Below are 24,424 nucleotides of genomic sequence, written 5' to 3' on the forward strand. Positions count from 1 at the left end.
GTACAAAACAAAATGTTTTTATTTGGTCCATTGGAGCCTGAGTCTGGAAACACCCAAGGAGAACCGTCCTGCAGGGATGGGGACTGACAAGTGATAAAATAGCCTCTGGGTCAGAAGAGCTGGCCGTATGTACAGGGTTAAAAATATTCACAGCTCCGAGTAACAGGAGGGATACAAAGGAGGCCCGAAAGGGAGTGGCAAGCGTCCCGATGCTTCTCCAGGTGTAAAAGGCCCCCAAGCGCTCCAGGGCTGCCCACGGCCTGGGCACAACAGGACACTGAGGCCAGGCGGGCCCCCAGGAAGCTGGCCTCCGATGTCCGAGGGCAGATGCAGGACTCTGGCCTGACAGCAGCCTCCAGGGAGGACGCCCGAGCAGTCACGGAGCTGCTCGACTCCCTGGGCTTCTGAGGTGGGGGAGGAGCTAGGAGGGGCTGCTTGGGGCCTACCTCTGCCTAGACAGCGAGGCCCAGGATTGCTGTGGGACCCTGGTCCTCCCGGCAGAGGTCAGGTGGTGTGAGGACAAAACACCTCACCTCACAGCAGGCCGGGGCCGGGGCCTGGCTAGACCCTGCCCCACAGCCCCTGGCCTCCAGCCCCTGGGGCATGGCTTCTTCACTCCTGGCAGGAGGTCCAGGAATTGCATAGTGTCGTCAGAGGGGCAGCTGGGACCTTCCCCATCCCGGCCCTGAGCCCGTGGCCGCCAGCCACCTGCCTCCCGGGACACGCTGCTGGGACTCTAGGGAACCCCGCTTGCCTTGAGGAGGCCAGGGGGCAGGGAAATGTGCTCTGGGGACAAGCTGAGGACAGAAGGCTCCTGTTGTCATGTCCCATGAAGGGGTGGACCCTGCTCTCATCCTGGGATCCATCTCTGACCCCCACCGACGGGGGTTGGTCCCTGCTCACTCTGGGGGTCCAGCCTCCATCCCAGAGGAGATGGCTGCTGTCACCCTGGGGGTCCAGCCTGAACCCTGCAAGGGAGTGGCCCCTGCTCCCACTCTGGGGTCCCGGCCTCTGACCTGCCCAGATTCGGTTCTAGGAGTGAGGCTCCCAGCAGCCTCCTCCAGGTAGGAAGCCCCCGGCCCCTAGGGAAAGAGAAGCCTCACCGTGGCCGGGGCCGTCTGAACCCAGCCTGCAGGCGGCTGGTCCCAGGGGCGGGCACACAGGCCCGGGCGGGCGCACAGGCCCGACCGCTCCAGGCGGGTTGGAGGTATTCTGCTCTTGTGGCTGGGAGGCCCTGGGCAGGAGGGAGGGGCGGGGAGGAAGGCCTAGGGGAAGCTACTACAGCTAGTGGCTCCCTGGGCGGGGTCCTGAGATTCTGATTCAAGCGTCCTCTGTTGGGGTCTCCCTCATAAAGTGCGCGTTGGGGGGCTGGGAAGGTGGGGTGGTCACAGAGGCCGGGGGCCATGCAGGCCAGCGACTTCGGGCGTGAGAGGGGGGCTGTGGGTGCCCCTGGAGGTTGTCCAGTCACTGAGGAAGGCCTGCGCAGCCTTGCGGTGCGCCAGGCGGTGGGTGATGGAGAAGCCCGCGTTGCCCTCCAGCTGGGACAGGATCACCAGGACCTGCCTGGGGGAGGGGGCCGGTGAGGGCCAGCGGAAGCCAGGTGAGGGGGCGGGGTGGGGGCCGGGCGGGGCGGGGCCCACCTGTGCAGCGGGGGCACGCTGTCCTGCGTGCGCAGGCTGCCGCGCGTGGACACCACGTTGAAGCTGTCGGAGCAGTCGCACTGCACATGCAGGTAGGACTTGGGGTGCCGGTTCTCCACCACCACGATGAGGCCCGCCCAGCCGTGCGTCAGGTAGTAGCAGGTCATGCCCTCGCGTCCCTGGCCATAGACCGTGCAGGAGTGGGCTGGGGCGGCGGCTCCTTCCCCGTCCCCCTCCCCCGGGATCCTGCCGGCCGCCCACCTCGTGCCGCTCGCCCCGGCTCTCGGTGAGCAGGATGATGGCGTCGGCCAGCGTGGTTGGCTGGGCCTCCACGGGCTCCACCATGACCAGCCTCGAGCTGTACACGGCCAGCACATGGCCCGGTGGCTGCGGGCTGCAGCGCGGGACCCCCGCCGAGGGGCTGGAGGCTGCGGGGAGGGGCGGAGGAGGCGGGGGGCGGGCGTGTGAGCGCTGGCGGGCACGCGCAGCGCTCGGTGCGGCGGGGCGGGGTGCGCGGGTGCGCGGTTACCCTGCGTGCTGGCCGGGGGGCCCGGCGTGGCGGGGCTCCAGTGGTTGAAGGCACAGCACACCACGGCGTACTCGCCGGGCTCCAGCATCACGTCGCAGTTGACGAACTTCTTGACAGCACGCTTGCTGTGGGCCAGCAGGCGGCCCAGGCTCAGGCGGCCCCCACTGCCGAACGACGCACGGAACACCAGGACGCACAGGTCCAGGAGGTGGCTGTCCACCGAGTCTGCGCGCCTGCGGTCCGGGGACGACGGCGGTCAGCGCAGGGGCTGCGCAGCTCGGCCGCGCGCCCCCCTCACACCCCGACCAGGCACTCGCCCGCTGGAGCTCACCATCCTAGCCCGCCCCCAGCGCAGCCCCGCCCTGCCCCGCTCACCAGCCTACCCCCTCCCACCCGGCCCCTACCCCGCCCCGCCCACCTGCTGCCCTCCTGGAAGAGGGCGAACTCCAGGGACGCGCGCTCCAGCACCGTGAGAGCAGTTACCCCCACCGGCCCGCTGGCAGAGCTGGGAAAGCAGCCCTGCACACGCGCCTCCTGCCAGTCCGAGTGCACCTTGCAGATGTCCACGGAGTCGAAGTACCTACACAGCGAGAGGGCAGCCCCACTGGGCAGCTCGCATCCCAGCTCAGGCCCAGGTTACTTCCTGTCCCCGCTCCACTCCCTGCCCCAGGGCGCCCTCCCAATCTCCAGGGACCCGCGTCTGGGAAGCCCGGGTGCTGGCTCTTGCCCGAGGACACCACCAGGGGGCACCCGGTCCCAAGTCTGATGGGAGGGCTAGTGAGGATGGTGAGCCCTGGGGGTCGAAGCCCTCCACCCCACCCCCCCACCCCCACCCCCCGCCCCGCCCCGCCCCTGTGCTGAGCTGGATTCAGAGAGGTACAGGTGGGCTCCCCAGGGCAGGGCACCACACGCTGGGACGAGGGGAGCAGCCAAGGGGACGGTGGCAGGAACAAGGGGATGGCCACGGGCAGGCACCACACACCCGCAGCCCGCAGTGCCCAGCTACCTGATGAAGTCGCTGTACTCCATCCAGAAGACGCCCTCGCTGCTGCCGTGCGGCATGAGCTCGCTGCGCAGGTGCCCCGGCCAGTGTGGCCACTCGTCTGACCAGCTGCCATTCCAGGAGAAGCGGCCCCACGGGTTCCGGAGGCGCAGGAGCCTGTGGACCACAGGGCTCAGGGCCACGACCATGCCTGCCGCGGTCTCCACCACACGTCCACCCGGCCCTACCTGGAGCCCTGGACATCGCGGACGTCCAGGATGGAGTAGGCGTGGCGGGGACGCAGGCCCAGGCTCTCGTAGGCAGCGTCATCCACCTTCATGTTGCCCCCCCCACAGGAGGCACCCATGAGGAACCTGTGTGGGCAGAGCAGCCTCACTGACTGGGGGCCCCTCAGTACCCGGCGACCTCTGCTGGCCCTGCCCCCCTCCCCGCAGTGGGGAGTTGCTGCACCCGTGTGGGGGGTAGGAAGTGGGGAGTAGGGGGAGTGGAAGGTGGGGGGCCCTTCTGTCTGTGGGGGCCCCTGAGAGATGTGGGACCCAGGAAGTGCTGGCACAGCCCCCTCCACTATGGTCCCGAAGCTCAGAGGCCTTGGGCTGGCTCTCTCCACACAGTTCCAAGCGGGCGCTGGCGGTCACCACAGGCCCAGCTGAGGCAGAGGCCAACGGGCAGCGTCCTGCCTGTCCCCCATGCCACCTGGGCAGGCCAGACCCTCGGCCCGGCAGCGAGGGGTGCCAGCGACACTGGAGACGTAGGCTGTGAGAGGCCGCTCGCCCTGCTCATCCCACCGCTCTAGGCCCCGGCCCAGCTGTCCCCTCGCCTCGCCTCTCCTCCCAACTCCGCTGACCGCCACAGCGCCCGCCCCTCTTACCCAGCCTCCTTAGAACTCAGCATTTTGGCCCAGATGAGGTCAGTGTCAACGGGCTCCTCGCGGGGGTTAGTGGAGCTGACCTGCAGCGCCAGGCTCTCACAGGGGGCGCCGGTGAGTGTGGCCAGGCCTTCGATGGCGCGCCCCGCCTGGAGGGCAAAGTAGGAGCCGTGCAGCTTGGCCAGCGCCTTCTCGATGAGGGCCACCCATAGCTGCTTCCGCTGAGCCTATGGGAGAGGCTGGAGTCGCGAGGCCCGACGCTTGTTGCCCCGCCATGTCCCTCCCCCGCCCGCCCGCCCGCCCCGCCACCTGGGAGAAGAGGAGGAAGCCGGCCTCGTCACAGGGCAGCATGTCGTCCACCAGCACCGTCGTCCACGTGCCATCCTTGCACAGCCGCACCTGGTAGGCGCCTTCGGCGCACAGGCTGCGTGTGACCATCACCCGCTCCACCAGGTCGGGCCGCTCGGCCAACACGGCCAGCGCACTCAGGAACCTGCACAGAGCCGGGGCGGTGAGCACCGGGGGCCTGCGTGCCATCCAGCCCCACCGCGGGCGCCCAGCTCACCAGCAGTTCCCCAGCAGCCCCTGCAGGATATCCGAGGGCCGGAGGGTGTGGAACACAGACCACGAGGTGCTCTGGTCCCTGGACACGGAGCAGTTGATCTCGTGGGGACGCAGCCACTGCCGCACACGCTGCTGGACGCTGTCGCCCGCAGGGAAGCCCACGGATGTGGGCCCAGGGGGGAAGCTGTCGTCCACGAAGTTCACGCTGTTCTGCAGGGGCCGTGACCTCACATTCAGGCTCCCCCTGGCTGCGCCAGACCCACTACCCGGGAGACCGGCCCGAAAATGCTCCAGAAGGGAGAGGGTGGGGGTGTGCAGCCAGCCCAAGGGCTGTGGAGGGCTCAGCCGGGGCTTGTGTGGGCCTGGGGAACGGCAGCCCCTGGGACACCGCACAGCCCCAGCCCGGAGGCCACAGGGGCGGTGTGCACGGGCAGCCAGGAATCCGGATGGCTCCCCCAGCTGTGGATGCCCCGGTGAGAGAAGCGGGGACGTGGCTTGGATGCGAAGCCAGGACCTGAGACTCCAGTGTCCGGCTGGGTGGCTGACGGTGACAATGGGAACAGACAGCCCCTCCAACTGACCCTGGGGGCAGTGCTGCCCTGGACTCTGGCCTCCCCAACACCCGCAAGGGCAGAAGAGCGTGAGGGAATGTCACGTCCCATTTCAGCAGGGTCTCTCGGGCAGGAGGAAGCATGGGGCCCGCCTGCTGGGACGAAGCCACCACCCACATCCCCCCCTCCTGGGGCTTCACCATCTGTGCGACATCGCCTGAGAAGGGTCAGGAGCGCAGACCACGGGGTCACGGACCCTCGTGGGTACAGAGAAGGAAGGGGCAAGACGCGGGGAACAGGGACCGGGCTGCTTCTCCAAGCCTGAGGACAGAGGTGCCGGCCCTCTGGGGCAGGTTCCTCCCTCTCCCCCGCCTCCTCCCTACAGAAGGGACACCAGGGAAGGATGAGAGCGTGAATGCACTGACTGGGGGACCAAAGACATGCCCAGAGAGGAGCCCATGGGAAGGGGAGAGCTGGCCTTGGGGTGTCGACACCGTCCTGGGGGCACTCACCTCCCGGCAGAAGGCCACAATGTTTTCCCAGAGGGCCTTGGCCTCCCCCTCGTCTGTCTGCCGCCGCTTCTCCACGTGTATGCTCTCCCTGCGCCTCAGGGGCGCCACGCCCCGGCGCTGGGCCACCAGGAGCTGGGGCGTATGACAGGCGGCACAGTGCTTGGCCCGCGGTGCGTTGAGCAGGGTGCAGGCAGGGCAGGCCCACTGGCTCGGGCGCTCGGTGGGCAGCATGGGGAGGGGGCCGCCAGGCCTGTGGGCGGTGCAGGGCCCGGACCTGTTGGCACTGCAGTCCGGGCAGCGGCCAGGGGGCTCGCCATGCTCCTGGAAGCCATGCAGCTTAGAGCAGCCGCACGCTGTGCACCTGGGGGCCGCCGTGGGGTTCTTGAGCGTGCACTTGGCGCACGACCAGGTGGTGAAGTCGGGGCTGGAGGGGCTGGCCGGCTTGTAGCGCACCGTGTCCCCGGCCAGGTCGATGACGTCGCTGCTGGGCGCGGCACCACAGGCCTCGCAGCGGGCTGGGCTGGAATGCCCAGGCGCAGAGCAGGAGCCACACCGGGGCCGTGCCGGGCTGCCCTCAGTGGCCTCCTCCTCCAGCATGCCCAGCCGCTTGCTGGATAGCAGCTCCGCCAGGCGGGAGGCTCCGGCCACAGTCCGCCCCGGGCCCTGGGGGAGCCCCTTGGAGCCGGCAGAGGAAGAAGGCTGGGGAGCCTCAGGCACCAGTGGCTGCAGCTGGGGGGGGACCTCACGGCGGCTACGAGGCACTGGGTTGTTCTGCAGGGGGGGCGAGAAGGGGCTGAAGGAGGGTGCCCGGGGGGGCTCCTGGTCAGTGGCAGAGGGAGGGTCAGCTTCGGCGCCTTCCCCGGGCTGGGCTGGGGCAGCTATAACGTGGAAGCCAGCGGGGGCCACGACCTCGGGGACCACCAGGGCCTCAGGAGGGATCCTGGGCAGTGAGAGTTTCCGGGGACCCCCGCAGGCGGAGCAGGAGCTGGCCACAGGTGTGTTGTGCAGGGTGCAGCGCTGGCAGGCCCAACCGCTCCCGGGCTCGGCCGCCCCCTCCTGCTCCTCCTTCTCCTCCTCCTTCTCCTCCTCTTCGTCGGGCTGCCCCCGGGCCGGCTCTGCAGACACCAGCCCCACTGTCCTCCCAGGACTGGCTTCCTCCTTGCAGCTGCCCCTGGGCTCTGCCAGGACCCCGTTGATGACAGGCAGCAGGGAGGCACGAGGCACAGGCTCTGGGGCAAAGCCACACACCTCACAAGTCTCCTTGCCCAGGAAGTTCCGGAATGTGCAGCGGGCGCAGGGCCATTTCTGCTCCTCCACACTGAGCCTGAGGATGTGGTCAAGGTCAGGCTTGTGCCGCGGGGCCTCGCAGATGGAGCACTGGCGCTGGCCAGCCGGGTTCAGGAAGGTGCAGCGCGCACATGACCACTCCCCAACTGTGGCCATGGACCCAGGCGAGTGTGTGTGGCTGCAAGGGAAGGTCCCGGTCAGTGGAGGCCCAGGAAGGGGCCCAAGTCTCCACCTGGGACGAGGGGTCCCAGGATCAGGCCCAAGAAGCAGGCTCTGACGGGTTTGAGGACATGAGGAGTTGGGGGGCCCCCAGGGGACCTCACAGGTCTGTCCTTAGACCCCTCCTGGAGGCAGAGGGATGGGGCGGAACCACATGGTCCTAGTGGCCATGGGGCCCTGCTGGGGAGGCGGTCTTTGATCAGTCCCAGCAAAGCGCCCAAGTGAACTTCCTCGACAGGTAAAGGGCGCCCTTAAAAACCCACAGCAAACGTCACAGCGTGGACACTCTGCGTGCCTCCCTCCCAAGACCAGGAGCTCAGCGCTGCCGGTCAGCGCTGGACCAGAGACCCAGCCAGAGCAACTCGGCGGGAAAGAGATGAAAGGCATCCAACTGGAAATGAAGTAAAACTACCTCTGTTTGCACATGGAGTGATCCTACACACAGAATTCCCCAAAGTCCACCAACAAAAATGACTAGAGCTAATAAATGAATCCAGTGATATCGTATGGCATGAGACTGACACGTAACCATCAGTGCTTTCCACGCCAGCAACGAAGAGCTCGACAGCCCAGAGAAAGGAAGTTAGAAGAACAGTATGACTTCATCTAAAATAACCGAGGGATACGTTTTAAAAAGGAGAAAACTCGGGGCACCTGGGTGGCTCAGTGGTTTAAGCCTCAGGTCATGATCTCAGGGTCCTGGGATTGAGCCCCACATCGGGCTCTCTGCTCAGCAGGGAGCCTGCTTCCCCCTCTCTCTCTCTGCCTGCTTGTGATCTCTGTCTGTCAAATAAATAAAATCTTTGGAAAAAAAAAGAAAAAAGAAAAAATTCTGGGGGCCCCTGGGTGGCTCCGTCGGTGAAGCCTCTGCCTTCAGCTCAGGTCCTGGGATGGAGGCCGATGTGGGGCTCTGTGCTCAGTGGGGCGCCTGCTGGAGGTTCTCTCCTCCTGCGCCTGTGCCCAGCCCCAGCTCACACATGCTCTCTCTCTCTCTCAAAATAAGTAAAATCTTAATTTCTGTGACCTTGAATTTGACAATGGCTAATTGGATGTGACACCAAAAGGACATGCAGATAAAGAAAAAAACTGGACTTCATCAAGGCGAGGAACTTCCAGGCTTCAAAGGGCCCAGCTGAAAAAATACGAGAATTCGTAAGAGAAAATATTTACGAATCAGGTCTGGCTCCAGAAAACATAAAGAACCCTCGCAACTGAGCAACCACAAGGACGCTTTTCAGAAAAACAGGCGAAGGGCCGGAGCAGTCATGTCTCCAGAGGACACACCAGTGGCCGTGGAAGCACGTGGGAAGACGGAAACGTGCTCAGCATTGCTAGCCACCAGGAAAACGCAAACCTGATGTGGGAGACCCCACTTCACACCCGCTGCGGCTGGGGAGCACCCAAATAGCAGGGGACGGCAGGGGACGGCAGGGGACGGCAGGGGCCGCAGAGCTCCCCCCTGCCCCGCCTCTGCGCCAGCAGCCTGGCGGACTCTCCCGATAAACAGTCACCACCCTACCCTACAATTCCACTCCTGGGCACACACCCCGAAGGACCGGGAACTGGTGCCCTGGTGTGCACACATACACTCAGAGCAGGTCCACGCACGACAACTCAGACACTGTCAGCAAACAAACAGGTAAAGGAGATGTGGAACGTTATTCAGCCACATAACAAGACTCCGATACATGTTCAGTGAGAGAAGCCAGACACAAAAGACCGCACGTTCCAGGAGTCCATGCACACGGAACCCTTATGGCAGCAGATCCGAGGCGGTGTGAAGCCCAGTGGGCCCCAGGGCCCGGAAGTTCTGTAAGGAACACGGGTGACACAGACATGTGGGGACGGGGTAGAGGGACGGACGCATACTGTGAATGTGCCTTGTGCCCTCTGAAACAGTTCTTTCATGTCATATGAACTTCAGCTCAAAAAAACCAAAAACAAAACCAAAGTGAGGGCTGGAGGGGAGGGCTAGGGCACAAATTGGGGAGGGGCACCCTGACTCAGGGCTGCCGGTTGGATCCCCTAACCAACTGCCTGTGTGGTCTTCCTGGGGACCTCTGCGCCGGTATCTGACCACAAAAAAGCAATCCAGCAGCACTGGAGACCCACGCACTGGGCACATTCCTGCTGAGGTCGTGGAGGGCCACGCTGTCCCCGGAGGGGCGGGCCCTCTCCACTTACCTGTTTGCTGCTAACCCAGACCGCTGAGCCCTACGTGCCTGGTCCTGCAGCAGCACGCGCCAGCATTGGGGTGGCCCCAGCGGGGAAGCTTGCTTTGCACCTGGCAGTCCCATGCGGCTGTAGCAGGGAGCTGTCCCCCCAGGGAGATCACTGGGGACCTGGGGCAGGGGATGTCCAAAGGCAAACTAGGTGGGAGAAAGGGCAGGGCCCCCTCTGCTGGGAACCTGTCCCAAAGTGCTGGCAACACCCAAGCCTGGGAGAGCGAGTCCCTCCTGGGCTGGGCGGCTGCAGGACTCGTGACACTGGGGAGAGTGCCCCGCCCCACCTGGGGGTCCTGTCCCACATCAGAGCTGTGCTTCAGGGGCAGGCAGACCCTCATGCCCTTGTCCCAAGGGATGGCCATGCACCCCACCCGTGCCAGGTAAGGACAGGGACATGGTCCTCCCCAAGTGGCTGTCTAAGCCTGTGGCACGTGTGTATGTGTGTGTATGTATGTACACGAGTGGGTGTGTGTGGACGCATCTAGTGCAGCGGGAGGACAGTGCCGGTGGGTGCTCCTGGCTCCTCCCGCCTGATGTGGGTTCATGTCTGGGGGCAGTGCCGGCCCCTTGACCTGCACGGGCTACTCCGGGCACGAGGAGGGGTCTCCACAGCAGGACAGCATCTCTGCGGACTGCAGCTGCTCTCCCTGGCAGAGATGCCAATTTCTTTTTTTTTTTTTTTTAAAGATTTTATTTATTTATTTGACAGAAAGAAATTACAAGTACACTGAGAGGCAGGCAGAGAGAGAGAGAGAGGAGGAAGCAGGCTCCCTGCTGAGCAGAGAGCCCGATGCGGGACTCGATCCCAGGACCCTGAGATCATGACCCGAGCCGAAGGCAGCGGCTTAACCCACTGAGCCACCCAGGCGCCCCGAGATGCCAATTTCTTAACGAGACACGAAGCCTTGCCTTCTGACACTGGGTTTACACCAAACCCTTTCGGCTCAGGAAGAAAACTTGCCTCTTCAAAACAAAAAAACCAAAAACCTCCCTGAGCAACAAGATTACTCCCCAGGGCCCAGGGCCCTTCGCGGCCTGCGTGGCTGAGGGCCACAAGCTCCCACAGCCTGGCCACGGATGGGCCACGGCGAGTGGGCGGGGCCATGCCAGGCTGCGCGACAGGGGTGTGTGGCACCAGCTGGGGGGGCAGGCCAGCTTTGGCCTTCATTTCTGTGCTGTGAAAAGCCTAAGAAATCTTCCTGGAGACCAGGGAAGGGCCCACAGTCAAGGTGTGGGTCACAGCGGGTACCCACAAGTGGCTTCCACCCTGGTTCTAGGCCCAGGGGATACCCACTCGTCTGACACGCTGCAGGCCATCTGCCCATGGGAGGGGCATCCAGAGAACAGACTCAGGGCCCGTCCTCCACCAGGAGAGGGGAGGACACCCCTCCTAGGGCACACCTGCCCTTGGCTCAAGGGCTCTGGGGACTCTGGACGCACTGAGCAAGGCCAGGCTGGGGAGGGAAGGGGCCCAATGCCTGTCTACCCTCCTAACCCACCAGGTGCCCGGTCCATGGCCTGGGTGCAGCTGCACAGGAGGCACGTGTCCCCGGGTGCTGGCCAGGGGACACTGGTGGGACAGGGCCGGTGTCACAACCATCACAGTGGATAAAAGCACATCAGGAAGAGATGTCTGGGTGGCTCAGTTGGTTAAAGCCTCTGCCTTTGGCTCGGGTCACGATCTCAGGGTCCTGGGATCGAGTCCCCCATCGGGATCTCTGCTCAGCAGGGGGCCTGCTTCCATCCCTCTCTCTCTGCCTGCCTCTCTGCCTATTTGTGATCTCTGTCAAATAAATAAATAAAATCTTAAAAAATAATAAAAAAAAGCACATCAGGAAGATTCTGCCTGGGGTTCAGAAAGGCTTATATGGAAACAGTGCCTACAACTCCAATTTCGCCCTGGGGACACAGAGGGCAAACAGAGGCACCCCTGGTTAGAGTAAGGCTTCCGGCGCTTGCCGCAGGGGTGCAGGGGCTCCCAGGACAGGCGGTGGTGGTGACGCTATGCTTCCTCTCCGACCCTGCAGCCCACAGCGAAGTGGCTCCAGGGTCAGTGAATGCATGACCAGAGGAGCCTGAAATGCCCCATGACCTTCATCTCCCTTGGCATCTCTTCTGACTCCACAACCCTGGGGTCCACCCAACATGATGCAGGGCGGGAGCTGAGGGCTCGGGAGAAACTCAGAGAGGCCAGAGCACCCCACCAGCCTGGGAGGAAATAGCAGCGTGGGGAACCCTGAGCCAAGTCCAACTCCAATGAAAAGCAAGTCCAAACCCCGTGACACCACCTCCTCCAAGGCACAGATTGAGTCACGGCTGGGAGAAACCAGCTGCCCAGGGAAAGAAAGGCCATGTCAACGGGAAATTGAGGCAGCTGTCCAGAAAACCCCAACACCACATTCCCGCCGTGTCCTCCATCATCTGGTGACTGCTCTGGAGTCCCTTTCGGGGCAGTGTCAGGTCTCCCTAGCACCCGGGACACAAGCCTGCAAGAACGCAAAAGCTCCTGGTCACCACTGTGGGGGCGGCTCAGTCCCAGGGCGATGCCTCTCCTCCCCAGAGACAGCGGCGAGCAGTGAGTGGCGTCCACACACAAGGACCTCAGTGAAGCCGCCACGCCCAAAGGTCTGGCTGCCCTGATGGCTGTGGCTGCCTGACCTCTGACCCCTGTGGCTGTGAGGTGCGTCCACGCGCCTCCCTCTGGGGCCCCCTCAGCCAGCCTTGTGTCATGCTCCTCACTCCTGTGTCACCACGGGTTGTAGGCGATGCCAGCCACGTGCATTGCTTAGGGATCAGGGAGAGCAGCTCCCGAGCCTGGCGGTGGGTTATGGGGACACGCCCACAACATGGCTCTCCCAGCTTCCTTGGGGCAATGGAATGGTTCCAGCCAAGGAGGCAGTGAGCCCAGACGCGGGGGCAGGAGCCGCGGTGCTGCTGGCTTCTTCACAGGGCGTCCTGGCCCCCCGTGCCAGGCAGAGCACCACACACGTGTACGCCTGTAACCATGTGCCCAGGTGTGCGTGTGGGGCGGGGTCCTGTCGCAGTGGCTGTGTGTGGCTCTGGCCTTTCTGCCCCCCATCCTGCCATCTGCCTTGCCCAGCTCCCCCCACAGCTCCCTGCACCGGCCGACTGTCTTCTCATCCCCAGTCTGGACATCTGTGAATTTCTCAAGGTCGTTTGCAGTGTCTCCTCCGGCTTCGCCTGCTGCTCCCAGTGGCTGACGTGGACTGACCCTGGGTCTGGCCGGCTGCAGAGGGTGATGGGAAGGGGCCGCTCATCCCCCAGCCCAGGGGTAGGAGCATGGCAGGAGGGCAGGAGAATGAGAAAGTTCGACTGGGTTCCGCAGTATGTGCCAGGATCCAAAGTGACACACATGTGTGCCCCTCGCCATCCTTGGGTGTGGGGCAGAAGGAGCTGCCTGGCAAATCCCGCGGGGTCTATACCCAGCCTCCTGCTCCCCGGGGTGGGGGGAGTCCCTCCCAGGACCCAGAAGTTCTACTCCTAGCGATTTATCTTAAGGAGATAATGAGAATTTGTAAAAAGCATGTGGACAGATGAAGGCATGGGAAGCTGCAAATCAGACCACCTGGGGACGCTGGCCCCCGCCTGCCAGGGTGTCTAGAATCACACAGGCAGATGGCCCTGAGTGCTGGCCAGGACGGGGAGGAACGAGAGCTCTCCCCTATCGCACTGGTGGGGACGGGAAGTGGTGCACCGCGGCAGAAAACAGCCTGGCAGTGTCGTAGAAAGTTAGAGGGTTTCCACTGCAGCAGCCGCCTCCGGGTCCCGCCTCCGGGTCCCGCCCCAGGGAAAACAAGTCCGCACAAAATCCTACATGTGAATACTCTCACAGCAGCACAGGTCATCAAATCCAAGTGGAAACAACCAAATGTCCGTTAACTGAGGGATGGCTGCCACAGACCAGGGTCTGTCCCTACAACAGGCATTTACGATTTGGCCACGAAAGGAATGAAGCTCGGGCGCCCGCCCCCGTGGCTAGGGCCTGACAGTATTTCGCCTTGTGAGAGGCCAGGCACAGAAGGTGTTCTAGGGCTCCCCTCATAGGACGTTTCCAGAAAAGGCACATCTACAGGCAAGAGGCAGGGTGGCTACCTGGGGAAGGGAGGCAAACAGCAGGGGCCCGGGGGAGACGTGGTCGTGAGCTACTCTAGAAGTGGTCACGACCAAAGCCGCAGAGCCGTGCGCTCAGGGGCAGGGGACGAGAGCACACAAGTCCCACCTCACGCCAGCTGTTTCAGAAAGACACAGACGTCCATTAGTGCGTCACTGACGCCGGCATGAGGCAGCAGAGGAAATGTCCAACAACCCACGTTGCCGGCTCTGGCCACTCACCAGCCATGAAGCCCCCAGTGCCTCCTGCTGACTCCTCTGGCGCCTCCCAGGCACCTTATCTGCTGGCTCAGGCCTTGGGGCCCACACCATCCCAGAAGAGACCCCCATTAGGACCCTGCCTGCTGTCCAGACACCAGGAAAACTGTGCTACATGAGGACGCTTGGTCTACGGGAAGTGGCGGCCAAGCATACCATAGCAGGTGCCTTCGAGAGAGGGCAAGCCCGTTGCCACTGCCTATCCCTGGGGCCAGAGGAACCCTGAGTATGTGCTGAGTGGTGGGAGCCCCTCTGCAGCAAGGTCATGGGAGGGGCTAAAGGCAGGGGTGGGATGTCAGGGCCCAGCACCCCCAGCCTGAGCAGTGGGGCTGCCCCACACCAGTCATCCCAGAACTCCCGAGGGGAGGCTCGCCAGCTGATCCGAAGGGCAGTGTAGGCTGAGAGACCCGTGCGGAGCCTGGCCATGACCGCGGTTGGAGGAAGCTGGCACAGGAAGGTCCGCCAGTGCAGCGGCACCCTGCACCAGGGAGGGGCCGGGGGCTGGTGGCCTCCCCTGCACCCTCACTCCAAGCACAAAGCTCCAGAAGCAGCTTCAGCGGACGCAGCTCCCTGAGCGAGCCACATGCCCCGCAGGAAGGCCACCCCGTCTCTGTCCCAACAGCAGCCGCCAGCCAGGCCAAGGCTCCCATGGCCCGGCTTCCTGGGGAGGGCTGCAGCAACCCCAGAGCCTCTCAAGCCGTGGGCCTTTTGGGGAAAGCAACTTGCCAAAGGATTCTCGGAAACGTGACCCCATCTCTGCAAGCCCCTCTCCTCTGGCTGGGAAGGGGCCACCCTGACAGAACAGCACCCCCGTCCCTCGGGCCCCGCCCCCTTTCTTACCTTCGAGCCCGGGGACGCGGGGGCTGGTGAGGCCGGGTGACCAGGGCACCACCCCAGACAGGCCCCCCAGGGCCGCTCCTACACCAGCTGGCTGCTGCAGGGGGCCCGGGGTAAGGCGGTCCCCCGGGGAAGCCGTGGTCCGACTCGGTCTCGGTGGCCAGCGAGGAGGCGGAGCTCCCCATGGCCCCCGCGGTGGCGGCCGCGCAGAGACCCGGGCCTGGTCACACGCGGCCCACAGTGGGCGAGCTGGAGCATGGAGGGAGGATGGCGCCCACGCCGGAGACAGGGCGGCTGGGCTGCTCCATCACACAACAGAGATAAACACAGAGAGAGAATAAAGAGAAACAGGAGAAACAGCATGACTCACAGGAAAGAAGCCCCCAGAGCCTGGGGGGGCTCCCCAGTGCGCTAGCGGCCTCGGGGACCCAGGACCCACAGCCGGGGTCCCGGCAGAGCGGAGGTGCAGGGCTGCAGTGGCTAGCCCGAGGCCCGCCCTACCACCAGCGCCCCTGCTCTGCTCCTGAGATCCGACCCCAACCCCTCAACTGCCCAGAGGGGCTGGCCACGTGTCCACTTGCCGGGCTTCAAAGGGAGTCACACCCCTACTGAGAAAACACCACACGGTCACACTTTACTGCAGAAAAAAGGACCCGGGAGCATTTGGCCAAACAGAATGGAGAAACAAGCAAGCGCGTGCAGCAGAGCCGGGACAGCCGGAGGTGGGGGGGAGGGTTTGCCGAATGCCCACGTAGCCCAGAGGAGACCCCTAGGGCTCCGAGGCTGGCAGAGAATGGCTACCACATCCCTTCCAGAGCCTTCCAGAGGGAAAGCCTCCCCAGCCCTGGGGAGAGATGGGTGACTCAGGAAGGACCTGGGGATGGTCTGGGTTCAGGGGAGACCAGCTGACGCCCATGGGTTGAGCAGGAGGCCCCTCTGCTCGATCCAGACAAGGCAAGTCCCAGTCAGGCTCAGGGCCAAGCAGAACCGGCGGCCCGCTCGGCTCTCGGGGCTGGGGGTCGAGGGACACAGGAGGAGGGGGCCGGGGTCGGAGAAGCCTGGGCCCCTGACCCAGAGGAGCTCTGGCCAGATCAGTCAAGTCCCCTGCGCAGCGACAGAATTCACCCAGACGGCCTTTACTCCGAGGAATGGGGATGTGTGCGAGACAGGGCGGCGCCCACCCTGACCAGCCCAGCGGCCTCGCTGGTTCCCTGCCCCTCAGGCCTACCCAGAGGGCCCCAGAAGGGCCGAAGAGAGGAGGCAGAGGCCCCGTGGCCTGCGAAACTGACACCGTCCCCACAGCACCCAAAGGAACGTCTGTCGGCGCCGACCCACGGGAGCCTCACGGGAGCCACAGGTGCCTTTCCCAGCCGTCTAGCAGCCAGTGAAGAAGGTTAGAGAGATAAAAGGAATCTACAAGACGCATCTTATGTAACCCCACATCCAAAATATCTCCGTGCCGGCCCGAGATTTAGGTGAAACCACGTGTGGGCTACGTGACACTGCGCTCAGTCGAGATGTTTGCACTCTGCTGTGGTCACGCTCCTCTTGTTGTGGGGAGCCACGCTCGAGCCAGCAGCCCCGCTTGCCAGTGCCTTCCACATTGGGCAGCGCGCAGGGCACGCTCACCAGCGGTCGGTTCCTTCTCCGCCAGGGTCACTGCAGACACCGGCCTCTCCTGGGGTTCCAGGTCAGACCCCAACAGCCCCTCGGATGCCTGAGCTCGCCCACGTGGGAGCCCCTCGTGGGAAGAGCCTGAGCATTTCCGATGCTCCTTTCACAGCCAAACCCTGGGCAGATGGAGGGTACATGAGGGCAGAGGAGGCCGGAGGGGGCGCCAGGCTCATGGGAGGTGTCGTGGGACAGAACTGCTGGCACTTGGCTCCAGGGCCATCATGGTCCTGACAAAGAGCTCTGCCCATGTCCCCGGGAGGGTGAGGTGGTGGGTAGATGGTGCTGTCACCACATCCGTCCCACGCAGGCAGAGCCGAGGGCAAACCGGCCCTGAGGCTTAGTGAGGACATGGCCCCGGGCGTCCCAGGGCTGCTACCAGGCTGCCTGCAGCACACCAAGGACTCACCTGTTCCTCCCGAATGCCTTAACCTGGGGCAGTGAGGGCTTGGGGAGAATGCCGGCCCCCCATCCCTGCCCGGGGCCCCCAAGCCCTTCAGCAGCTGCACCCTGTGCCCCAGCTTCCCGACAGACCTTCAGGGAACTCTGACCCTACAGGCCCTGTCTGGGGCAGGTGGGAGGCCCGTCCAGGGGTGGGCCATATGGTGGCAGCCCAGTCCCTTTGGAGAGGGCAGAGGCAACACAGGTCCCTGTTCCCGCGGGCCGGAAGGGCAAATGCTCCCTAGAGAGCAGCCAGCTCAGGAGGGCCCATCTGGGGATCTTCCACCTGGAGGTGGTGAGAGGACCTGGGCATAGACCCCATGAATGTGTGCCCTGGCTGAGCAGGGCTCCCCAGGGGCCAACCCCTGTGCTACCCCAAGAGGCCCACCTGCACAGGGCAGTGTGCGGGGAGCTCTTGCCAGGCAGGGCGGCCCGTCCCTGGCTCACATCCTGGCTCCGTGTCAGAATGACTGGGCACGGAGACACTTGCACACCCTGCTCCCCGGCCTTGCAATTTGAGACAAAGCCAGGTGAGGGCTTCCCGCAGGGCAGAGCAAACCTGATCTCCGGGGACAAATGTCACGCAGCCCTCTTCCCCGGCAGGGCCTGCTGGTTGGACAAAGCCCCCCCGGGGCTGCCTGCCTCCCCGAGGTGGGCACACGGGCCATAGGCCAGCCCCATGGACACTGGGGACTCGCCATCCATCGCTCTGTGCATCTCTACTCATTTCACGAACACCCATCTGGCTTCCGTGGGGTGCCAGGTCCCAGCAACGTCTGAACCCTGCGCACTTAGGGCGCACCTTCTTGCAGCTGTGCCTTCACAGGTCTCTGAGGCAGAAGCCAGAGCGGACGCCAGTCTCCTATCGGGGAACGGAGCAGGGTGCTGGGCAACATGGCGCCACGGGCAATGCTCCTATCTGCGGCCCGATGGGCCATCCCTGTCCTCCATGCCCTCATTTGGGAGCTGCTGCCCTAGATTTAAACGGGGCGGTGGCCTCCATCGGCCTCAGGGAACCGCGGGGCGGGGCTGCAGTGCCAGCCCCCGAAGGTGTTCGCCACCAGAAGGACTGGCGGGTCCCTGCCGCCTAGGGAGAGCAGATGCCTGGCATGGCCCTCCAAGGGAACAGCGGGGCACGATCCTGCAGAGTGAGGAGCACAGGGGCCAGTGGGGATGACCCCTCCTTAAGCCCCACGTGGGGAGCACCTATGTTGGTCACGGCAAGCACCCCCCAGCCCTCACCCTAGCCCACCTGCGCGTCCCTGCCCCTGTGGGCCCCGAGAGGGTCAGGCGCTGAACCGCAAGGACACAGGCACGTTGTTGCTGCCAAGTGAGAACTCAGCGGGCAAATGAAGGCCAGAGAGGGGAACACAGTGTGGGCCTCACCCCAGATCCCATTCTGTCTCACGCCTGGGGGGCACAGTCAGTCCCATGGTGCTAGGGCCCCTGCGTCCTGTGTGACAACGGTCTGGGCTCCGTGAGGGCACACGGGGCTTGCTGATGCCTCTTCCCGTGTGCACATGCCCCCCCCAACCCCCCCAACACGCCCACGCTGTGTGTGCTCCCCACGCCGTGTCCCAGTTCCACAACACCCCACCCCGAGATCTCATGGGCATGCATCTTCCCGTCTGAGGGTAACCAGCCTGCACAAACTGCAGCAACCCTGCCGGGCGGCCTGAACTCAGCCCCAGGATGGGCACAGGGGAGGGACAGGGACAGCAGTCTGCGGGGAGGGAACCTTGTGCCTGAAGGGCCCACCCCGCCAAAGCCCAGAATGCACCCACCAGACACGAGGCTGAGTGCGAGTGGCCTGGTGCTCCCCCTGTAGCCCGAGGGTGGGAGGCTCCGGCCTGAGGGAGTCAGGCCCGACCCACCCGGGGAGGTCCAGACCTCAACCTCCCTGCGGCCCTGGACTGGTAGCAGAACACCCTCCCTCAGGTCACAGGACCAGGGACGGCCCGTCAGGCGTGTGGAGGGTCCTCTGGGGAGGAAACATCAAAGGCGTTGCAGACGTGGCCTGGCGAGACACATGTGCTTTGCAGCTTGCCCTGCAAAGACAGGACCACAGTCTCACGCCTCACATGCTGTCAAGGCAGGGGTCCGGTAAGCGGGTCTGGGGGGATTGCAGACAGAGGCCAGGGAACTGCCGCAGGGAGAGGGCCCCGCCACTCCGTGAGCAACCTACAGCCCAGATGCACACACAGCCCCGGGGAAGGAGCTCTCCTGGTGCGGCAGACGCCAGACCCTCCCCAGGCACATCACCTGGATGCCAGTCCCTTTCCTGGAAGGTTCTGGACTCTGGCCAGGGCTGCAGTCCCACTCCCAGGTTTATCAGCACTGAGCCAGAGTTCATTGGAGTGAGTGCCAACTTGGTCCAGGCTCTGTCTCCACCTCTGGACACGTGGGCCTGGACAAGGAGTGAACCTCAGTCACCCTGGGCGTGCTCCCACGGCTGGTGGCCCAAGGGCTGTGTCCCTTTAGATGCTGCATATGTTCCTTACCCAGAGGAGGCTGGAGGCTCTGAGCAGCCACGTTGCTCAGCCAGCGCCTCGCTGCCTAGTAGTGTGGGAGAGCAGCTCTGCTCTCCTTAGCATTCATGGACCCTGGTGGGGAGGGGCATGTACTCTCCCCTCAGGTCCTTCAGACCGAACAAGGGCCCAGGCTCCACCTCGCTGTGGCCTCCGCCACTGGCTCACCGTGGCCCTCCAGCGAACACCGAGGCCAGCCACCCCCGCCTGCTGGCCCCAGAGCCTGTGCCCCAAGAGGTGACGTCACCACCCTGCTGACCTCAAAGAGCCAGGTCTCAGGGTTAAGGCCGTGGGCTCTGGGAGGGTACCCAGCACTTCCTGTGAGAAAACCCGAGAGGAACAGGGCTCTGTCCCAAACCCTTGCCCTCCAGACCAGGAGCTGCTGCCTGAGCACACTACAGGATGGTCACTCTTGGCACTTCTGGACTCTCCCTTGTCTCAGGCCCTGCAGTCCCCACAGGTTCCGGCAGCCGTCGGGGCTCCTCGCCATGCAGCTTACCCCCCATCCCCCGCCGGCTTCCTGGGCACATCGGGGCACCAAGGTGGGAGGGGAGGAGATGGGCCTCTCAAACCAGACGTACACGCACGCCTGGGGGTCAGGGCGTCCACACAGAGGGGACAGGGTGGCTGCACGTCCCTTTGTGTCAGTGTCCTACAGCACCTGTCGCGCATCACAAGAAAGGAAACGAACTACGTTTCCCACAGTGGCGTTTTCAGAGGAACAGGGACGTCCTCATGACTCCCTAGTCTGTGAGTCTGACACCGTGGAACATCTGACCGTCCTTTCTCCGGAGAGGGGACCGGCAGCAGACGCGCACCTTCACTCGGGGCACTTCAGTGCTTCTGCTCGCCAGCAGAAGCAGCCTTGCGCCCGGTAACCTCAGGCCTCACTGGCAGCACAGGTTCCCGGGGGTCATCAGCTCACCCCAAGGGAGGAAGACGGGGAGCCGGAGAGCCGTGGGGACTGGGCAGCATGAGCTCGGGGCTCTCTGCAGCCACCTTTCCGGACCGGCGGGCTCTAGAACATACTGCCTCTCCTGCTGACTGGAGGGGAGTCGCAGCTGAGGGTGGAAGGTCCTGCGGTTCGAGGGCCACCAAATTCCAAAGGGCACGGGTGGATGTGGAAGGGACGGAGTGCAAGGGGTCTGCTTCGGGTCTGGGCCGGGGCAGCCAGGGAGGAGCAGGAAGCTGAGCCCAGGCCTCCTTCGGACACAGGCACTGCTGGGTGACAGCGCTGAGCTGCAGCTATTGACCTGCTCTCCCAGTGCTGCTCTTGCGGCACCATCCAGGCCCGTCCCCCAGCCTGGCCACCGGGCAGGCGGGCGCAGAGCTCCCCTCCATTGTGGGGAGAAGTGCAAGCAGGGCGTGGGGCGGCGGCCAAAGCGTAACGCCAGGTACCGGCACGGGAGGCAGGGAGGCCGCAACACGCCTGCGCTCGGCTCAGTCCCCTGCGGATCCACCCCTGGTGCCCAGACAAGTCCCTGCAGGAGGGAGCAAGCCGTGGACCTCCCCACCGGCCCCTCCTGGGCTGTATGCACTGGGCCGGGACACCCCTCAGTTCTCCCGCAGCCCCCCGGCCCCCTGCGCCTGCCCCTCCTTGTGCTGGTGGAACCGACGCGGCTGTCTGCTGAGCCCCTGCTCAGACCCTTCCCCAGGCCGCGGCCAGGACCCACAGAATGACAGGGCCTCTGTGCTCAAGAGGTGGAGCCAGCCCAGCCTCATCCCACAGCCTCCTTCCCGCTTATTGTGAGAGGACGGAAGCCAGTAAGTCCACTCCTCAACCCAGAAAGGCCATGGGGTGCCATTCCGGACGGCCCACGATGATTGGAGCTGCCTGCCAGCATGGCACCGGCAGAGGCTGTTCCCTGCCCACCCGCTTCGTGTGGATGGGACGACGCTGAGCACCGGGCGTCTGTGTGTGCATGGCGGCTGAGACGGGGTCCAAGCTCGGCACAGGTCGCCTGGCCCTTCTCAGCAGAGTAGGAAGGGAGGAAGGTGGAGGAGCCTAGGTCCTGGCAGAGCAGCTTGGCTGAAGAGATTAAGGCACAGACACCGTCACAGTCCTGCTCTGAGACACTTCTGGGCACCGGTGCTGAGGAAGCAGAGAAGCGGGGGCAGCGGGACCCAAGGGACAAGCGGCCAGCAGGTGTCAGGGGAGAGTGGGAGCAGGCCTGACCCCAGCGCTTGCTCTGCACACCCGGGGCCGAGAGCCCTTGCTTGGGGTCTGGGCCGTGGCTTCTGAAGCCCGATAAAGCGACCCCCCAGGCCAGCCCGCACGTCCCCACTGCTCTGGGCTGAGCTCTGCAGCCGCTCAGCCTGGTGCGGGGCCACGGGACACCCGTGGGTGCGTGTGACCAGTCACCAGAGCCAGGTTCCTGAGAGCGTCCCCACGGTTCTCATGTGACCAGGCCCCCATGCTTCCAGCACCTTCTGTGCCGGGGGCAGCACGCGGGAGGGGGGGGGCGGTCTGTGCCCAGACTGCAAGACGGCCAGGGCTGCCCCTAGGGCTCTGCGCCCACCGTGGGGTTTGGGCCATGATACCCCGCGTGGTTCCTGAGGGAGAGGGATTTTGGCGCAAGGGGGCACGTCCTTCCGGTGTCCGGCTTAAGACCCACACAGGAGGCCGAGCGGGCAGAGGGCCGTTCAAAGGCAGCCCCGTGGGCCAAACACTAGCAGCTACAGCCCCCGGTGGCCCTGGCCTCTGCCCGCTGGTCTGAAAGCCCGGCTGAGCCCGGTGCTAGCCGCCACAGGGGCTGGGAGAGCTGTGCACAGGCCGGAACACGGGGAGCACCCGCCAGCGGCACCAGTCTGGCCGGCCCAGCAGGCCTCTCCGGTGGAGGGCGGCGGACTCGGGACCCGCTGCGGCGGCCCTCAGCGCCCATGGCCCGTGGGAGCCTGCTAGCGGTGCTGTCCCTGAGCCTCGGCCCAGCAGGGCTTGAACTGGGCTCTCAGGGGGTCACGAGGTCACCAGCCAGTCTGCTGGGGAGCAGCACCAGAGAGGTCCGATGCAGAAGGAAGGGACAGAAGGGCCCTTAAGGGAGCAGGATGGCCTAACAGGACGTCAGAGGTGCCCAACCCAAGGCCAGGCGGAGCCGGCTTCCTGCAGGACGACTCTGCGCCTGGCACTGCCCGGCACTGCCCGGCAGCTCCCCCGCCTGCCACAGGCCCCCATCTTTCAGTTCTCTCTCGCCAGGTCTGTAGAGGAATGGATGACCCCCGCCTCCTGCCGGGGCTGTTTCTGCTGACCAGGGGAATCTGGACATGACATAGCCGACCCTCACAGCCCTCCCCGCGGGTCCCCAGTGCAGCCCCCAGTCCCCCCCCTACCCCCGACCCAGCGGCCCCACGCTCCTCCGCAGGACCCCAAACTCTGGGCCTGGGCTCGCAGGAGTCCTGCTCACCAGCTCCCGCGCAGTCAGGGGCTGCCCCTACAGCCTCGCGGTCAGGGCCACTGGGGCCCACGAGGGTACCCTGGTCAGGAGCGAAGGGAGGCCCGCAGGAAGAGGCAGGGGCCACCCAGCCGCCCGGCCAACCTTCCCCGGAGTCCCCCGCCCCCCTCCCCAACTCCGCCGCGGCCGGAGCGCCGCCCCCAGAGGAACAGGGAACAGGGAAGTGTGGGGCGGCCGACGGGCGCCGCCCCCGGGAAGTGCCCGCGGTCCCTCCGCGGGGGGCACCGGAGGACACTCCCCGCAACGCCGGCGGGGGCAGAACGCGCCTGGACCGTAAGGGCACTCAAGGACAGGCCGGGGCCGGGGCCGCCTCCCGCGTCCGCAGCACCCCGGGGCTGGCCTCCCGGCGACCCAGACGACCCGGGTCCGCGCCCGCTCCCCTCTCGGGCGGCGCCCCCAGCCCGGCCCGGGCTCCGACCCGAGCTCGGGGCGCGCCGCTGGGGTGCGGGTGGGGGCAGCCCCCCGGTGGCGAGGCTCCGGCGCGGGTCCAGGCCGCGCCCCCGGCCCAGCCCGGCCCTGTCGGCCGGACTCACCTCCGCAACCAGGCGGCGCCTCCTCAGTCCCCGCGGCCCGGGCGGCGCGGCCCCAGGCCTGCTCGCCTGCGCCGGCCGCTCCACAACTTCTGCCGCCGGCCTCCCGCGCTGAGTGGCGGAGCAGCCGCGCGCCCGGCCCGGCCCGGCCCCAACCCGGCCCGCGTCCGGCGCCCGCTCTACGCCGCCTCCGTAGCGTAGCGCCCGGCCGGGGCCCCGCGGCTACACCGCGCCTGAGGCGCACACCGCGCTGTGAATCGCGCGCGCGGACTACCGCTCCCACAGGGCCGCGCGACGCCGCCAGGCCGGAAGCTCGGGGCGGGGCCCGGCGCGATGCGGATCGGGAGTTGTAGTCCTCGGATGTCCGCCAACAGACGCGGCGATCGGCTCCCTCCCCGGGTCCGCCGACTTCCCGGGCCGCTCCGCCCACCGGCCCCGCTGGAGACGGCCGAGCCCAGGGCTCCAGGCGGCGCTGCGTGTCGGGTTGTTGGAGCGGCGGAAGGGATGCTTCGAGGACAGAACTGCGACTACTACTCCCAGAACGTCACGCGCAGGAGGAAGGGGCGGGGCCTCCATCCAGCCCCAGTCCCTGCGCTTCCGGCTGCGCCTCGCAGTCCGAGACGCCGGGCTCTGGCCGCTTCTCCCGGTCACCTGGGCGAGCAGCCAGCTCTTCCCTGGCCCCCAGGTGTCCACGGGGTCCGCACAGCTGCGTAGCGCCCTCCCAGGGTCTCCCGACACCCCCTACCCCCCGCCCTCCAGCTGCCCCAGACCCCCTGCTCGGTTCCCCTCCAGGCTCCGGGGTCCCTGGCGCCCGTTTGGTGGGACCTACCTGGGTGGAGCCGCGGCCTTGGCACTTCCAGCGTGACCCTGTCACATTACTTCCGTGGGCCTCGGTTTCCTCCTCGGTACAAGACGGCGGAACGTGCCGGCATCCGCGGAGCGCTCGGCCAGGTACCTGGCGGGAAGACCCCTAGCCCTGGAAGGCCGATGTCGCTCCGCGGGGCCTCTGAACCGGACCCACCCGCCCAACGCCGAATTGACAAAAGAGCCTCCTAGGTCAGACCTCTTGCCTCAAGGTCCCGCTGTGCAGCTTGAGGTCGCTGACAACCAGCACTCACGGAACCGGAGGCCCCGCGCAGCCTGCATGTTTGGGAGACAGCCAGACCTGCAGCGAGGCGGCTCAT

General features: G+C 65.4%; 1 protein-coding gene across 4 annotated transcripts; it reads right to left on the reverse strand.

The window, feature by feature from the left end:
• Window position 1: 1 nt before the first annotated feature.
• CAPN15 (calpain 15) lies at window positions 2-23,530 on the reverse strand. 4 transcript variants are annotated; one of them, XM_032327592.1, is made up of 13 exons: window positions 23,244-23,530; window positions 14,625-14,920; window positions 5,665-7,129; window positions 4,603-4,811; window positions 4,347-4,530; window positions 4,041-4,264; window positions 3,400-3,525; window positions 3,176-3,328; window positions 2,588-2,749; window positions 2,170-2,402; window positions 1,902-2,068; window positions 1,641-1,819; window positions 2-1,563 (listed from the first exon to the last, which is right to left on the reverse strand). In XM_032327592.1, the coding sequence occupies exons 2-13, from the start codon at window positions 14,804-14,806 to the stop codon at window positions 1,386-1,388; spliced, it is 3,462 nt and encodes a 1,153-aa protein (XP_032183483.1). In that variant the 5' UTR covers window positions 14,807-14,920; window positions 23,244-23,530; the 3' UTR covers window positions 2-1,385. The 4 variants fall into 4 exon arrangements, with proteins under 4 accessions (XP_032183483.1, XP_032183485.1, XP_032183482.1 ...); XM_032327594.1 differs by lacking the exon at window positions 14,625-14,920; XM_032327591.1 differs by lacking the exon at window positions 23,244-23,530 and having other exon boundaries at window positions 14,625-23,228.
• Window positions 23,531-24,424: the final 894 nt, after the last annotated feature.

This window comes from Mustela erminea, chromosome 20, assembly GCF_009829155.1.
Source record: "Mustela erminea isolate mMusErm1 chromosome 20, mMusErm1.Pri, whole genome shotgun sequence".
Classification (NCBI taxonomy): domain Eukaryota; kingdom Metazoa; phylum Chordata; class Mammalia; order Carnivora; family Mustelidae; genus Mustela; species Mustela erminea.